The sequence below is a fragment of the Mesoplodon mirus genome (genome assembly GCF_964341445.2).
Source record: "Mesoplodon mirus genome assembly, chromosome: 17".
In the NCBI taxonomy this organism is placed as follows: Eukaryota; Metazoa; Chordata; class Mammalia; order Artiodactyla; family Ziphiidae; genus Mesoplodon; species Mesoplodon mirus.
This window is the reverse complement of record NC_138993.1, coordinates 61,414,177-61,431,437: the sequence shown is the minus strand read 5'-3', so window position 1 is coordinate 61,431,437 and position 17,261 is coordinate 61,414,177. Positions and strand designations below refer to the sequence as shown.

The 17,261-nt window shown below is 34.0% G+C and overlaps 1 protein-coding gene across 1 annotated transcript in view; it reads right to left on the bottom strand.

The window, feature by feature from the left end:
• Positions 1 to 17,261, bottom strand: part of GPC5 (glypican 5) — a gene marked incomplete at both ends in the record, with an annotated part of 1,323,734 nt that overhangs the window by 656,584 nt on the left and 649,889 nt on the right. The window contains one exon of the mRNA XM_082602216.1: positions 11,877 to 12,033. Within this exon, the coding sequence (XP_082458342.1) occupies positions 11,877 to 12,033 (157 nt within the window). The remainder of the gene's footprint in view (positions 1 to 11,876; positions 12,034 to 17,261) is intronic.

Here is a 17,261-nt window from a genome sequence, read left to right as displayed (position 1 = left end):
TAGGCAAAAATATAACTGATTTTAGTAATCATAATTGGTAGGGGTATTTTTAGTATTATTATAATATGGTACATCTAATATAGACTAAAGCAAATGAGTAATTATGAGATATTTATTTCTATTATGACCTGTATCTTTGAGAATCATGCCTTGTGCCCATATTGTGGTCATGAAAAACTGTTTTTTAATAAAACAAATAAAGGGATCATGTAAAAATGACTGACTCTGTATCTAAGGCAGATAATGTACAAGCTCAGGTTGGAATTCCTTGTTGTACTATAAGCAACGATACTAGCCAAGACTTTGAGAATCATGTCAAAAGGACTCAAGAGCCAAATGCAAGAAGTGTGAATTGGCAAAATGTGGGACAATCTGGACTTCAATAAGCATTACAAATGTTTTTGAAACTTAGTTCAAAATGATACTTTAAAAAATTAAAAGAATTGGTCACCTTCTGAGAAAGACAAGGAGGGTACCAATTCATTTTCTTGAAACTGGTTAAATAAAAAGAAAAATTCAAGAATCTATCCTGCCTTTCTTGAAGGTCATAACCAAAATATGTAAGTGGATCACTGAAGTTGACCTTTGTCCAGAGAACATCTGTCAAAGAAGATAAATAACCCTGTAGGAGATAAAAAGGCTATGGATATGAAAGAAATTTCAGGTGAGGAAGTATATGAGAAATCTCATATACTTATGAAAAAAGTACAATTAAGAGAATAGGAACTAATATAGAATAAACTATGGTCCACTTCTAACCTTTGGACAGATATATAAAAGTAGTGGGAGTGGGAAAAAAAGTTTTTGCAAAAATGGGGAGCAAGACAATCTTTTAGTTTTTGCTGGTGAGAATATAAATTGACACAATCACTTTGTTAACCAGTAACAAAGTTTGACATTTCCCAGTAATTCACTTAAGTGAAACTTATGCATACTCTGCTTTGTTTCTCTGTCATGCTACTTCTAGGTACACACTGCAGAGCCTCTTACACATGAGCATTAAGAGATATCTTCAGGATGGTTTAAGATGGTTTATAGTAACATTATTCATAATATTCAAAAACTGAAATCAACATCAATATCCATCAACAATAAAATAAATAAGTGGGTGTGTATATTCATAATTAGAATATGATACTTTGGTGAAAATGAATTAGTAGATATACACCCAACATAGGTGAACCTCAAAAATTTAACACTGAAGCAAAAGGAACACACTGTGTAACAACAAAGACTATATATATATATATTATAAATTCCATTTATAATAAAGTACAAACCCCAGAAAAATCCAGCAAGATATTGTTTATGATCACTGTAAACTCTCAGAGTGGGATGTTTTCAGAGAGGTATGGAAATATTCTGTTCTTGAACTGGGAGGACGGGTAGATACAAATTTACTTTATTATTTTGCTTAAACTGTATGTATGCATGTGTGTGTCACTATATCTGTATCTCTATCTCTACATTTATCTTTATCTCTACATTACTGTTATGATTTCACCTATTTTTATGGAAGATTCCTCTCTTCTTGCTAGTTCATGGAAGCAATTAAGAAAACTTTTTATGTATTTCACTGAACTATTTTTTTGTTTCAGTGGGGGAGGCTGGGCATTACGGTAATGGTGTCTATAGATGAAGTCATTTAATCCTCACAAGGATGCTTCTTGGAGAGTACTGTTACTACCCCCATCTCAAGGAAATTCAGGCGTCAAACAATTATTTGTGTAAGGTAAGTGGTAAGTTACTTGTGCAAGATGTATATTATTTGTGCATGTTTCTTCTCTTAACCAGTTCACTGTATTGCTAGTACAAATAACTGTAAACCGAAACAAAATGACCACACAGAAAAACTTTTAGTAGTTCCTTTTGGCCTACCAAATTACATACAAACTTCTCACTCTGGAACTCAAAACCATTGTAACATTTTTAATCCATTTTTAGACTTCCAATATTTTTTCAAACAATTTGAATAACTTTGTGCCTCTGTGAGCATGCTCCTTACCCCCTCTCCCCACCCCACTGTGCCTTTGTTCATGGAACTTGCTCTTCACAGTGTACCTTCCCCTCCCTATTGTCAATTGCTGAAACCAAATAATGTGTCCACCCTGTCCAATGCCACTTTCTCATAAACACTGCAGTCAAATGTTATTTGTTTCCAGATTGCCCTTTTCCTGTCTTCTCTAAAGAATGTTTTCCAAATGTACCATTTCGATACCCTCTCTCCTCTCTGTTAGTTCACATGAAACTTTGATTTCTCTCTGTTGGAATGTAATGTGATAAAGGGAAAGTGCAAGATATTTCTTTAGTGTTCATTTCAATCTGGAGGAGCTGATGAAGATGAAACATTTCTGCTGAGATAACACAGGTACTCTTTCAAGATGAAGTTTTCTTGAAGCCAGTGAAATCTGATGCCTTCAGACACTGAGAAAAGATGGAAGTGCCTTTCCTTTGGTGTCATAAAGTGACTCACTTTGTTGTACACCTGAAACTAACACAACATTGTAAATGGACTATAATCCAATAAAAATTAAAAAAAGAAAGTAAACTCAAAGTTAAAAACAATCAAACTGAGACTGCTACCAAAAATCATATAGGGTAAGCCACCATTACCAGCCTAAATGTTATAGTCCTTAATGTCCTGGTGCCTATGATGCTTTCTTGTAATGCTAATTTATAAATGTAGACAGTGTTTTATAAGAGTTCATCCTGCTTTAAGGGGAAGGAACACTCCCAAACTCATTCTACGAGGTCACCATCATCCTGAAAACAAAACCAGACAAAGATGTCACAAAAAAATAAAACTACAGGCCAACATTACTGATGAACATAGGTGCAAAAATATTCAACAGCATATTAAAAGGATCATACACCATGATCAAGTGGGGTTTATCCCAGGAATGCAAGGATTCTTCAATATACATAAATCAATGTGATACACCATATTAACAAACTGAAGGATAAAAACCATATGATAATCTCAATAGATGCAGAAAAAGCTTTCAACAAAATTCAACACCCATTTATGATAAAAACTCTCCAGAAAGTGGGCATAGAGGGAACCTACTTCAACATAATAAAGGGTGTATATGACAAACTCACAGCCAATATCATTCTCTATGGTAAAAAACTGAAACCATTCCCTCTAAGATCAGGAAAAAGACAAGTGTGCCCACTCTCACCACTATTATTCAACATAGTTTTGGAAGTTTTAGCCACAGCAATCAGAGAAGAAAAAGAAATAAAAGGAATCCAAACCAGAAAAGAAGAAGTAAAACTGTCACTGTTTTCAGATGACATAGTACTATACATAAACAATCCTAAAGATGCGACCAGAAAACTACTAGAGCTAATCAATGAATCTGGACACAAAATTAATGCACAGAAATATCTTGCATTCCTACACACTAACAATGAAAAATCTGAAAGAAAAATTAGGAAACACTCCTATTTACCATTGCAACAAAAAGAGTAAAGGACCCAGGAATAAATCTACCTAAAGAGACAAAAGACTTGTATGCAGAAAACTATAAGACACTGATGAAAGAAATCAAAGATGACACAAACAGATGGAGAGATATACCATGATTTTGCATTGGAAGAATCAACATTGTGAAAACGACTATACTACCCAAAGCATTCCACAGATTCATTGCAACCCCTATCAAACTACCAAAGGCATTTTCACAGAACTAGAGCAAAAAAATTTACAATTTGTATGGAAACACAAAAGACCATGAATAGCCAAAGCTATCTTGAGAAAGAAAAACAGAGGTGGAGGAATCAGGCTCCCTGACTTCAGACTATACTACAAAGCTAAAGTAATCAAGACAGTATGGTACTGGCACAAAAACAGAAACATAGATCAATGGAACAGGATAGAAAGCTCAGAAATAAACCATATGGTCACCTTATTTTTGATAAAGGAGGCAAGAATATACAATGGAGAAAAGACAGCCTCTTCAATAAGTGGTGCTGGGGAAACTGGACAAATTTGTAAAGGAATGAAGTACATGTAAATAATGAAATTAGAACACTCCTTAACACCATACACAAAAAAATAAACTCAAAACGGATTAAAGACCTAAATGTAAGGCGAGACACTATAAAACTCTTAGAGGAAAACACAGGCAGAACACTCTATGACAAAAATCACAGCAAGATCCTTTTTGACCCACCTCCTAGAGTAATGGAAATAAAAACAAAAATAAAAAAATGGGACCCAATTAAACTTAAAACCTTTTTCACAGCAAAGGAAACCATAAATAAAACAAAAAGACAACCCTCAGAATGGGAGAAAATATTTGTAAACAAAGCACCAGACAAAGGATTAATCTTAAAAATATACATGCAGCTCAATAACAAAAAGACAAACAACCCAATCCAAAAATGGGCAGAAGACCTAAATAAACATTTCTCCAAAGAAGATACACATATTGCCAACAAACACAGGAAAGGATGCTCAACATAACTAATCATTAGAGAAATGCAAATCAAAACCACAATGAGGTATCACCTCACACCAGTCAGAATGGCTATCATCAAAAAATCTACAAACAATAAATGCTGGAGAGGGTGTGGAGAAGAGGGAACACTCTTGCACTGTTGGTGGGAATGTAAATTGATACAGTCACTATGGAGAACAGTATGGAGGTTCCTTAAAAAACTAAAATAGAATTACCATATGACCCAGCAATCCCACTACTGGGCATATACCCAGAGAACACCATAATTCAAAAAGACACATGCACCCCAATGTTCATTGCAGCACTATTTACAACAGCCAGGTCATGGAAACAACCTAAATGCCTACTGACAGATGAATGGATAAAGACGATGTGGCACATATATACAATGGAATATTACTCAGCCATAAAAAGAAATGAAATTGCGTTATTTTTAGTGAGGTGGATGGACCTAGAGTCTGTCATACAGAGTGAAATAAGTCAGAAAGAGAAAAACAAATACTGTATACTAACACATATATATGGAATCTAAAAAAAAAAAAAAACATGGTTCTGAAGAACCTAGGGGCAGGACAAAAATGAAGATGCAGACATAGAGAATGGACTTGACACGGGCGGGGTGAAGGGGAAGCTGGGATGAAGTGAGAGAGTGGCAGTGACATATATACACTACCAAATGTAAAATAGATAGCTAGTGGGAAGCAGCCACATAGCACAGGGAGATCAGATCTGTGCTTTGTGACCACCTAGAGGGGTGGGATAGGGAGGGTGGGAGGGAGATGCAAGAGGGAGGGGATATAGGGATATATGTATACATATAGCTGATTCAGTTTGTAATACAGCAGAAACTAACACAACATTGTAAAGCAATTATACTCCAATAAAGATGTAAAAAAAATGTTCATGCTCCTTTAATAGAAACTCATTTTAGAGATGCTAATAAAGAAGGGATGTAATGGAGAAGGGCATACATTTTTGCTCCTCATAGTATGGTCCTTAGACCAGCAGCAATCATCATCTGGGAACACATAAGGAATGCCCCACATAAGACTTCCTGTATGATGCTCATATTCTTACCAAGAATCCCACACGATCTGTATGACAAGAGGCTGTGAGAACCTCTAAGCCCAGATCATATGCTCTATTATTTAATTATTTACAGTAAGATGAGCACTTAATTCATCAAAAACCTATATGAAAATACTATTTCTACACAATTAGAGCTAATGAAGTCATTAAAGAGCTAAAAATGTACCTAACCTGCTTCTGCATTTTATCCATTCATCCTCACTGAAGGGTAATATTGCAACTTCAATAATCATTCCGTTTATTTGCAACAAGATGATATAAAAAATAGACCTGGATATGGTTATATACAAATATGGTTTGTTTCTGATTATACTGACAGCTACGTGACTTTGGGCAACTCATGATCAAATGTATCTGAGGATATTTTCTTAAATTTTAATTTTTTACTCTCTCTTTTTTTTTTTTTTTTTTTTTTGTGGTACGTGGGCCTCTCACTGTTGTGGCCTCTCCCGTTGTGGAGCACAGGCTCCGGCCGCGCAGGCCCAGCAGCCATGGCTCACGGGCCCAGCCACTCCGCGGCATGTGGGATCTTCCTGGACCTGGGCACGAACCCATGTCCCCTGCATCAGCAGGCGGACTCTCAACCACTGCGCCACCAGGGAAGCCCTACTCTCTATATTGATCACACAGTCATACTTAGCATTGTGCTAGTCAACAGAGACCATAATTTCTTTATTCTATGTCCTCTGGTGTGGTATAGATTTAGTTAAAAGATTTACAGAATAGCTGGTTGATCCGGAATGCATGCTAGGAGGCTCCTTAAGCTTTAATTAATATCTCCTCTCCTCACCTCAGTGATTTTACATCAGTTCTGTGTCTAAGCCAAAGCAATGAAAATCATTCCTTAGGCATTCAAGGACAAATTCTTTTATTTCAGTTCTATTATTTAATCCATGACTGTGATATATAGCTAGTAAAGAGGATGAGAGATGATTTTAGATGATTCATCAGGTATCCAGATTCTATTACACAATCTTGTTAACAAAACATCAAGCAGGTAGCATGAGTCTCAATTATTTAGAAACCAAAATGGAAATGTATAATCAGAATAATATTCATAATGATCATATACTAATTAAAATATATTTATCTTAGATATATATTTCATTTGTCTTTAGTATAATTTTCATAAGTAGTGTAAAAACTGTGGTAGATGACAATTTCAAAGTGTTCACAACTTTGAACATTGAACAGGATCAGGAAGTGTTTCCTTGTGCATTTCTCTGGTTTTATCATGACCCTTCAGTATTAGACACTTGCAAAACATAGATCAAAGTGTTCAGGGCTTCCCTGGTGGGGCAGTGGTTGAGAGTTTGCCTGCTGATGCAGGGGACATGGGTTCATGCCCCAGTCCGGGAAGATCCCACATGCCGTGGAGTGGCTGGGCCCGTGAGCCATGGCGACTGAGCCTGTGCTCCACAATGGGAGAGGCCACAACAGTGAGAGGCCCGTGTACCACACACACACAAAAAAAGTGTTCAGTCATTATTCAAGATTACTTTCACTGTGTCACAAAGGGAAGAGTCTAAGTACATTTATAAAGATGATTTATTTTTAGCTTAACTGAATAAAGTAATGATAGCTGTTTAGTTATTTTCAGTACAGTTTCTTACATTTGGGATAATTTATTAATGGTCTATTTATCAACACTTAGCAAAATAAGCTGAATACATTTTATTTTAATCAAATTGGATGAAACTTGAATTTTAGAAACTACTTTAATATATATATTTGGAACTGTTATTAATGTAAACAAATATTACATGCTTGCATTATATGTTTTACATAATTTATATTGGAAAGAAAAAATCACCAACTAGAGAACATAAACTACTACAAAATGATTTGTACAAAATGAATAATTACATAGTTTTAGTTGTTCTGGAAAATAAAGATTTCATTATCTAAAGAAAATGCAACTTGTAGTACTTTTTTTCTTTTTGAGTTCTTCCTTAACCTCCATGTCTAGCTGAGATTTTGAAATAAAGGTGATTTATGGTGAAAATAAGTTTGAGGAAGCCAAGAACATCCACTTGCTCTATAATCCTGCATTATTAAATAAATCAGCACCTTTTATTTTTCAGTGGATAACAAAGTAACATTTTCATTTTACTATGCACATGGAATACACTATTCTCTTCCAAGGTCACTGTTAGTATCACACTATAGATACATTTGTTAGAGGCTGATCTAAGGTTCGTTACTAAGTGACAAATCCAAAGCACAATATAAACAATAGTTCTATTTATTTTAGTCTATCAAAGATCAACCAAAAGTTCTTTCTAGATCTAGTAACTTAATATTCCAATGTATTATCCTTTTATTTCCAAATAAATCTCATTTAAATTAAATACTTTCTGTTCTCATCAGCTTACTTCCTGATGTAACACATAGGGGAATTCTCTATAGCTGGAAAAGGCTATCTACCATATTATTATTGCTATTATGGTGCAGTAAGTGGCTTGTGGGACAGAAAGTAGGTGAGAATAGAGATGATAAAAGTTTGAGACTGAGTCCTGGCTTTCTCAAATATTTAGAATTTGAGATGAGGATGAGAACCTATAAAAGAGGAAGAGCAGCCCGGGAGATAAGAAGAAACGAATGGTAAACAGCCCTTCCCAGGAAAGACTTTCAGTGTCTTTCAGGACAGACTTTCAGGGGCCTCCTAGCATGCATTCCGGATGGAGATTCAGGAGGGCATAGGGCTCAGAGTGCTGCATTGGGACCCATTTCATGACTGCTCTGCAGAGGTATGTTAAAAACACTATCGGGGGAAAAGTCATTTGAACACATTCTTAAAAACCTCTGTTGTCATTTACAGGCTTCTCAGTTAAAATAAAATTATGTTTAAAACTGCTAAAATGCTACATAGTATTGTACAACCAATGATGAATATGACAATAGACAGAGATTATCTCACACAATCTGAAGACTTAAAATCACCCTATTATTTTTGAATGTGTGGTGTCTGAACCAACTTGTGATCAAATTCATTTTGTCTGAGATTATTACTGTGAACCATCTTACCAAAATCAATTTGATCATGGATTATATATTCTTTTAGTTAAAAGTGGAGTTACTGCAATTTAAATTATAACATCACATAAGAATTGTAAGCAGTGCTACTGCAGATTTTCAAAACTACATGTGGATAGTTTTGCTGTGGCCTCTCTTTAGTGGCACTTTGGTTTGTTTTATAACAGTTGAAAATAACAGAATTTGGGGATATTAGAATAGTCAAATAGTTGAAAAGTATTGATGGTAGTGAGAGTAGTTTTGCTCTGCATGGCTACAAGAACAGAACTTGTTTCTTCCACTGGCGTTTAAAACCTACCATCCCTTAGCTACTTTGAAAGGATGGCAAGTGTCCAGGATGAGGGGAAATGAAAGTTCAAAGCCATTCCAACCCTGCTATTCCAAGGTACTAGTGAAATAACCATACCTACATTTATGAGCCAAATTCGATGCAATAAAAATATAGAAAAAATTTTCTGTAATATTAGGATTTTTAAACCACTCTACTAAAGTAAGAAAGTATTTTCAGTTTCCTAAGAGTGAACAGTACATAGTATAGATGTTTTTTATTATAAATACATCCGTTCACATTTAAGCATATCCAACAGGTATGATATAAATAGAGATAGTTTTAAAAGCTAAATATTTGTAAATCATTTGATAACATCGTTGACGAAAACAAAATGATACCTAAGGGGTACATAAATATTTTGGTGGTAAAACATTGCACACTGAAATATATAAATCCCTCTTGTCTGAAATAAACATTAACCAAAACAGAAACAGAAAATCAGTTCAAGTGTTGGTCAGTAAGATATTTATCAACTTTGAACATTTGCATAAATGGAGCAAAATCATTAAATTTATAAGACATAGTATTACTATTATTCCTTGTAACTATATATAGCTATAAATAAAAACATACATGTATAACTATTTTTAATCAGACATTTTGAACTGACAAATGAACTATGTTCTACTTGTATTTTATAAAGAATAAACATAAGTGTAAGGAAGAAATAATGATGCATTTCAAATTTTTAACACAAATGACACCTTGATAAACTTTTTAGAGCACAATATTTTTAAGTCATTAAGACCACCTAAAACGATATCATAAAATGCTTTAGCAATATATCTAACCAGCCAAACACAGGTAAACTATTACAGTGCTTTATAAAAATAGAAATGTGACCTACGCTTTGCTACTTGCCATGTCCCTCTTTATTTCAGCAGGCTATCCACAGTAGGTTCCTAACCACTTATTAAAAATTGAAAGGCAACAGCTATAAACCCTTAGAAACATGATAGGTAACCCACTTACAGCAGATGTGGATTTTTTTTTTATTGTTTACCTGCAGTTGCTGAAAACCATCTATTTCTTACATTTCCCCAATTCTGATGGATAGTTGCTTGTACCATACCTGTCCATTTCAGCAGTAATTGAAAACAGAGTTTTAAAGTAAAAAATTCATTCTTGTCACGTTGACAAGCATGGTTTTGTAAGAAAATTATTAGTAGTTGAATATCCTCCACCGTCTCTACTCTTCTTGTGAAATAAGCCGAAAGAGTTATCTATTAATACATAGAAAGTTCTTGAGCTTATAAATAACTTCAGGAGTGAAAAATCCCTATTAAAATGCTAATTCTACACACACACACACACACACACACACACACACACAATTTACAGAAAAAATTGTAACCTAAGCTGTTTGGATAATAATTTTTAATGCCTTAAAACCCTGCTAATATTCAAATGGAAAGGAAATTATGGTACATATACTCAAGATCAAGTGAAAATAAAAGATTATTTAATATTATCCTAATAGATATGTATCATAATTCCAAAATACGATGGAAGACATTTTAACTCTTAGTAAAAATGTTATTTTCCTAATGAAAACCCTTTTCCATTTGCTTTATCTTCCTTTATTTTTTTGGCCTAAACAACAAAAGATAGAAAAACAAGAGAAATCAATCTGATAAATGATATTAGTACCAATAACAAGAACACATATTCCTACTGCTCCTATATTAGTAGAAGATGTGTAATCTTCACTAGAAAATTGTGTTAATACATCAAAGAATTTTGTGGTCCTTTGTTCAATTGCTACTCCAGTGTATTAAACCCTGTCTATTTACTTTCTATGTTAAATTTATTACTGTTTCTAACAGGAAAACATGTACCTTTATATTGTCTTGATTTTGTACCTCCTCCTGCTTCCATTCCTTTAACCAATATATTTGACTTACAAAACAAGATCCTAGAAGGAATGGGGTATTGATACTTGAAGCGTTGGTAGTGTTCTAAATTTACTACAAGAGAACTGAAAAGTAAATGAATTCTTCTACCACCAAAGTCATGAAGAGATATTTCTAACAGGTCCAAAGAAGCCCTTTGTGATTTAGAGGGAGACTATCAGGCCAGCCTCCAGATAGGGCTGCACAGGTCCAGAAGATTACTTTATAAAGTAATTCCCTTTGGTATGACCTGAATTAAGTGAATAGTTGAAAGTTATCTGCTCTGGGTACCTTAAGTTTCACACTTCTTTCTCAGTTGATAACTTTGGTTGTCTTGCCTGTGTGAACATATACATGCACATAACAATGAAGAGCCTACCTTCCTCATTTTGTATGTGAAGACAAGGAAAGGAAATTCATCTGGTGATATTTTTGGTTGTCATTATTTGGTAGTTTTATCATTTGTAATAGTGACCAGTCCAGCAATACCAGAAATGGTTTTTAAACCCACATGATCAAAACAATGTGAATAATTGGTGAGATCTTTTTTGGAAGAACCAGTTCATAGGAGTTAAACCCAAGTAGCTTCTCACCATAACTAACCATATATGTAACCAGTTTCTTTGTAATTTGAACATGAAAACCTAATAAAATTTATCTAATGGCATGATAATATAATAAAATTGCAGAATGTTAGTATTTAGTAGGGCTCACACATCCTGGTTTCACCAAGATACATTTACTGCCCACCATACTAGCTATCTCACAACCTACAGACTATCCCACTTTAAAACTATGAATTCTCAGAACTGATGGTCATTCACTAGTTTTTCACAGAAAAATATCATTTCCATTTAAAGTCATTAGTTAAAAAGAAACAAAAACCCCAAGAATGCATGTCCTGAATAACTAAAAAAAAAAAAAGGGTTTCTTTTCTCTTCCAATTCCTCTTGCATTTTTCTGAATTCACTACCATTATTTCTTTATATTCATAATAATAATTTTCCTTAATTATGTCTCCAAATCCATGCTTCAGAAGTGGTGTTAGAATCATACACTTACAGTCTGTGATTTTCAGTGTCCTCTTGACTTCTCCACTTCCTGATCCCCTGCAACCATCTTCATCATCACAGTCCCCACTGACCGGTTCAGCCATGTCGCCACCACTGCCCATGTGAAGTTCCCACTTGCTGGGTTTGGGTGACCTACCCTGTAACAGCTAAATATGGATACCAAACACAGTTATTAATAGAAAATTCAAATCATTTAAGGATGCTATTCAACAATATGTAGAAATTAGAACTATTTGCTTATGTGGATCCACTGTTTTGATGTAGACACCTTACTACATCAAGTATGCAAGAAAGATCAAAAACTACTGAAATAATAATAAATAATGGGCAAGATCTTACAGTTGTAAAGAGCTACAGTCTGCCTATTAGCTCTGTGATACAGCTTTGGAAAATAAATAAAACCAGATCTTCTTGCTCATGGATCCTTTGGTTAGAGAATCCGCTGTTTAAGCAGGGTAAATCAAACTCCAGTACAACACAACCCCTTCTGCAGTGTATCACCTGATAATAAATGTACTGTTTTGTAAACGGACAATCCAAAATTTCCCAAAAAGAAGAGTGCTATTCTTCCAGAAAAGATTCAGTGAAAGGAATATAGAATTCTGGACATGTACATTTATAGTTTTATTTAAACTTCATGGATTAAATACTTAGACCAATGTACATGGCACAGAACTGAACCTTGGAACAAAAGACTTAGGTTCTACTTCCATTTATACGAATTACTTAAGAAATTTAACCAACTTTTTGTTCTTGGTTCTCAAGTATTTCATTTACTTTTATGAGCAAAATAGATGGACTAGACATTTCCCCCTATAGCATGGGGAAAATAATTTTTTTGAATAATATTGGATACGCCTAAACTCCTTTTCCAAAAGGTGATGTTATGAATAATAGACTATTTCACTTAAAGCTAAGACTGAGTAAAATGATCCAATATGTGACATTTACCCCTCTAAGGCAGTTTTGGAGGACACGTGACCAAGCGTGAGCACTAGAGGGCCCTGCCATATTGTGAATGAAATATATTGCAGCTGAACAGTTAATGGGCATTCAAATTTTCAGGGTGTTTTATGAAAGTATTAGGGTTGTTATTTCTTAGAGATTTTCCAGATAACAGTATTAATTAGCAGACAATAATCAAACACACAACTCAACTAGGGCATTCTATATTGAAAAAATAAAGAGCAATCCATCCTCGGTACACGTAAGACAAATATGTTTAGCATATAAAGAACACTAAGATTAAGCACCTGGACTTTGACAATTGATAAACTTTCAAAATTAAAATTAAAATTAGGTCACGAATTCTGAAATGTATTTTCTTAAAATTTATTTTCCTTGACAAAAGTGAAATGTTAAAACAATTTGACAATAATTTAAAAATTCTGATCAGGATTTATTTCTATTGATCAGCATTTCCCAAGTGTTAATAGGTGTTAAATTTTAAAAGAAGGCTTCTTCCATGGTCGAGTGAATTTGGGATTAAGTTAAACCAAACTTCTTATTGTGTTTAATGCACTGATATGTATGCTACTTCCTGTAGTGGGGGTGTGGCAATGGGGAAATACAGATACGTAATAAAGCATATAAAAATTCAAAAATCTGAAAAAAGATAGGAAAAATAAATGTCATTATATTATAAAAATTATATTTAAATGTTCTATAAATTTTAATACAATAATACCATTTATCATTTGTTATTTAACATAATCATAAAGGGCTGGGACTCAGAGGTCCAACATACCAAGAATTAAATCCTGATTCTGACATATATTAATCATATGACATTGGACATTGGGCAAGTCCCTGAATAACTCAGCTCTTTCATAACTACAATAAAGACAATAATATACCTGGATCATTGTTCTTATTATGAGAAAAATACCTAAACTATACTGCATGGTGTTGCCACATTAAAAATTAATATATTTTGCTAACTATTATCTTTGTTATTATATATTCTATTGCAATATTGCTTAAACACTCAGAACACAATAATTGAAAACTTTTTTGATAAAGAATTCAATTACATGATTTACATTAAAATTTTTCAAAGTCGTAGCTTACACGTACAATAAAAGCCAAATTCTCTGATGATGTGTTATTCCTTTTGTCACTGACACTTTTTCCCAACGTTTTCCCATTTCAACTTTATTTCCCCTTTACTTTCCTAAGTATTCTTCCAATATTTTACTGGGACCTTAGTCAGAACAAGAAAGAATCTCACAAACAGCACCAACAATGTATAAGTCACGAAGATCCAGCTCAGTGAATGTGAACTCAGAAATGCAAAAAGAAAGATAGCACATGTAAAACAAAACTTACTGTTTTAGGTAACTGGTTTTGGTTGAAAGCAATTAAATGCATTAATTATCAGAGAATGATTCATTAGTTTATAGTGACTTGTAAAAATAATAGATGACACTAGAGAAAAAAATATTTTTTTAAAAAAATTAATATATTTACTACTTTTATCTTCTCCATCACTTCAGTGACACTCCAAGAAACAGCTAAGGCACACAAACATATTTTTAAGAAATAATACTATATAAAACCATATTTTAATTTAAACTATCTGTGGTGCAGCAGGATTATAAAATGGGCCCCAAGACTTCTTACTCAGATCCCTGGGACTGTGAATATGTCACTGTCACATCCATTGTATTACATGGCAAAAGGAGTTTCACGAATGATCAGCTTATCCAAATATATCCACGATCCCATCTGATCCATGCTTCCAGGTCCCCAGTGATCCCATCTCTCTCTGGTAGAGTCAACATCTCCATCTGCATCTCCTCTGCATGAAGATTCTGTTTTAAATGCTCCCTATCTTACTTCTCAATCATCATACATCCACAAAAGTTCATTTTCATTCTCACAATTATATTAAAACTTAATTTGTGAAAATTCCCAATAAATTTCTAATCAACAAAAACAATGAGCTTTTTGCAGTTAGACCCTTATTCAAAATGCCACTTCGTTGGGACTAAACTATTCTGATTTCTTCTTAGTTTGATCATCTTTCTCCTCACTTCCAAAACAGTAAAAATGTTTCAGTTAATAATGTAAATCCCCTGTTCTTTCTTTTTAGTCTCTTTCTGGGAACCCATCCTAACAGATTTTGCTCTCACCTGTATACAGAGCACACTCAAGTCTTTATCTGCAGCCCTTGTTACTCTTTAGCTCACCAGTAAGCAGTAGTTAGATATAAAATGTACTCTACTACTTTGCATCTTAAAATAGAACAACTCACCTCCACTATTCAGGTATCATTACAACTTATCTCCACAACTCCCTCATTGTGGGGGACACTGGTCTCTCCTGCCTACTACCACTATATTATTTTCCTCAAATCAGTATTTTCACCATGTCATTTCTCTGTCATGTCATTTCTTAGTGCTTTTTGTGACACTATACTGGTTTCAACATGTATCCAGCAGAGAAATATCAATCTGGATAGTTGAGTCACAGAAAGAAGTCCTGGGATGAAATGTTTGGGAAATTCATACTATGTCCCCTTCTTGAGATCTAGGAACTAAAGGCTCATGGGGAATCTTACAGTAAGTTATCTGTTTAGTTGAGATTCACCTTACATTTTCCAAATTAACATAAGCAACTTAGCCCCTCCTCTCACACAACAACCATTGACATACTTTGGAAATGAGTCTATAATGAAAAGTTCAAATTTAGCCTCCAGTCAAGGTCCCATAAAATATACTGATTAAAAAAAATTATATCTAAAGCAGCACCCCCCAGCACCCAAATTCCACTACACAGCAATTTGGTTTTCTTACAGAAATTGTGTGAATTTATATGTTTATAATTTTGCTTATACTTGTTTTATGTTCTCTTCTTTATCACTATTATCATTATAAACAATATGACATGATATCACTAACTTAATTCTGTCTTTGAAGGAGGGAACCCATACCAGAGTAAAAATGTCTCCCTTCATCTTCATCCTGCCTTGGCTCTGAGTTTGTCCATATGTAAAGATGATGACACTTTGAACACTTCAACCGATTCCCCTGTCATGGAGGGTAGAAAGTCGATCAGTACATACATATTTACAGAACTATTACAACATAGGAAAGGGCATGATTTTGAGTCCCAGCCACATATTAATTGTGTGCCTTTAAGCCAATCACTTAAGCCCATTAAAGCTCATTTTATTCTATTGAATAATAATCCAAAGGAAAGCACTTTATATACTATAAAGCACTGCACTCATTTACAGTGTTCTGTGCAAGACACCGCATCCATAAAATTGAGAAGCCTACAAAGTAAGGACAGAATAGAAAAAAAATTCAACATCTTTTAGAGTGTTCCTTTTTTCCTCAGCGCCATGCAATTTGTGCAGTCAGCTGATTAGCTGAAAATAGTTTTGATGACTGATGCTTCCTGCTTATGTTTAATTGGTTTAGGAAGCTCATTAGGGATGCTATCTCAGAGGATGAATTTGGTGGGTAGAATATCTGATGACTCTGAGGCAAATGTATTTCTTTCAGCTGGTGAATTAATCTCTCAACAGACTCAATTTGCCTTTTACTAACTGTCTGGCAATATCCCATGGTTGCAATAGCCTTTCAAACACTTAGAATAAAATCTCGCTATAGATGGCTTACATACACATGTTTGCTGTGAAAGAGAAACATATTCATCACATTCAACAATCTTCACACATGAGAGCAATGGAATGTGCTTCAAAATCCTACATATAATGATACATCTCTAAAATATTCCCTCCATCCGTTTCCAATCTTTTACACAGATATACAAGAAGTAAATATGTGTTTAGAACATATTAGTTATCATATGTTCTAGTCATCTATTCAAACATAGACATGGTAAAAGATTCTGTTTTACAATTTTGTGGTATTGATGGGTATATATGTTGGGTGGTAAAAATACAAATGCTGACAGAAAATTTCAAACCAGAAAAATGAGGCATAGAAAAAATTGTGCACTCATTTCATCATTAATAAAATATCTCTAAAGAATATATCTTAAGTAGAGAACAAAAAATTCTCTATGTATAAATACATGTTAATATGTACATATATATGAATTTAATTTCGTTATAAAAAACTGGTATCTGTGCTTTCATACAATTCAAGTAAAACCTATAAAGAAATGTATGGGAAATAGGAAAACAACAGAAGCTTATAACATTTAAAAATTGGAACTCTGATTCAAAATTCCTTATGACGTATTTTTTTTAAATTTATCTTTGTAATAACATATTTAGATTAGACCTTTTTTATAAAAAACCTCTTTATATAACTGCTCCCATTTTTTCTTGCAATTTAACTTCCCTTTCCTCAAACCTCCAATTCTGTTCCCATCTATACCCCAACCTACTCCTCCCTAT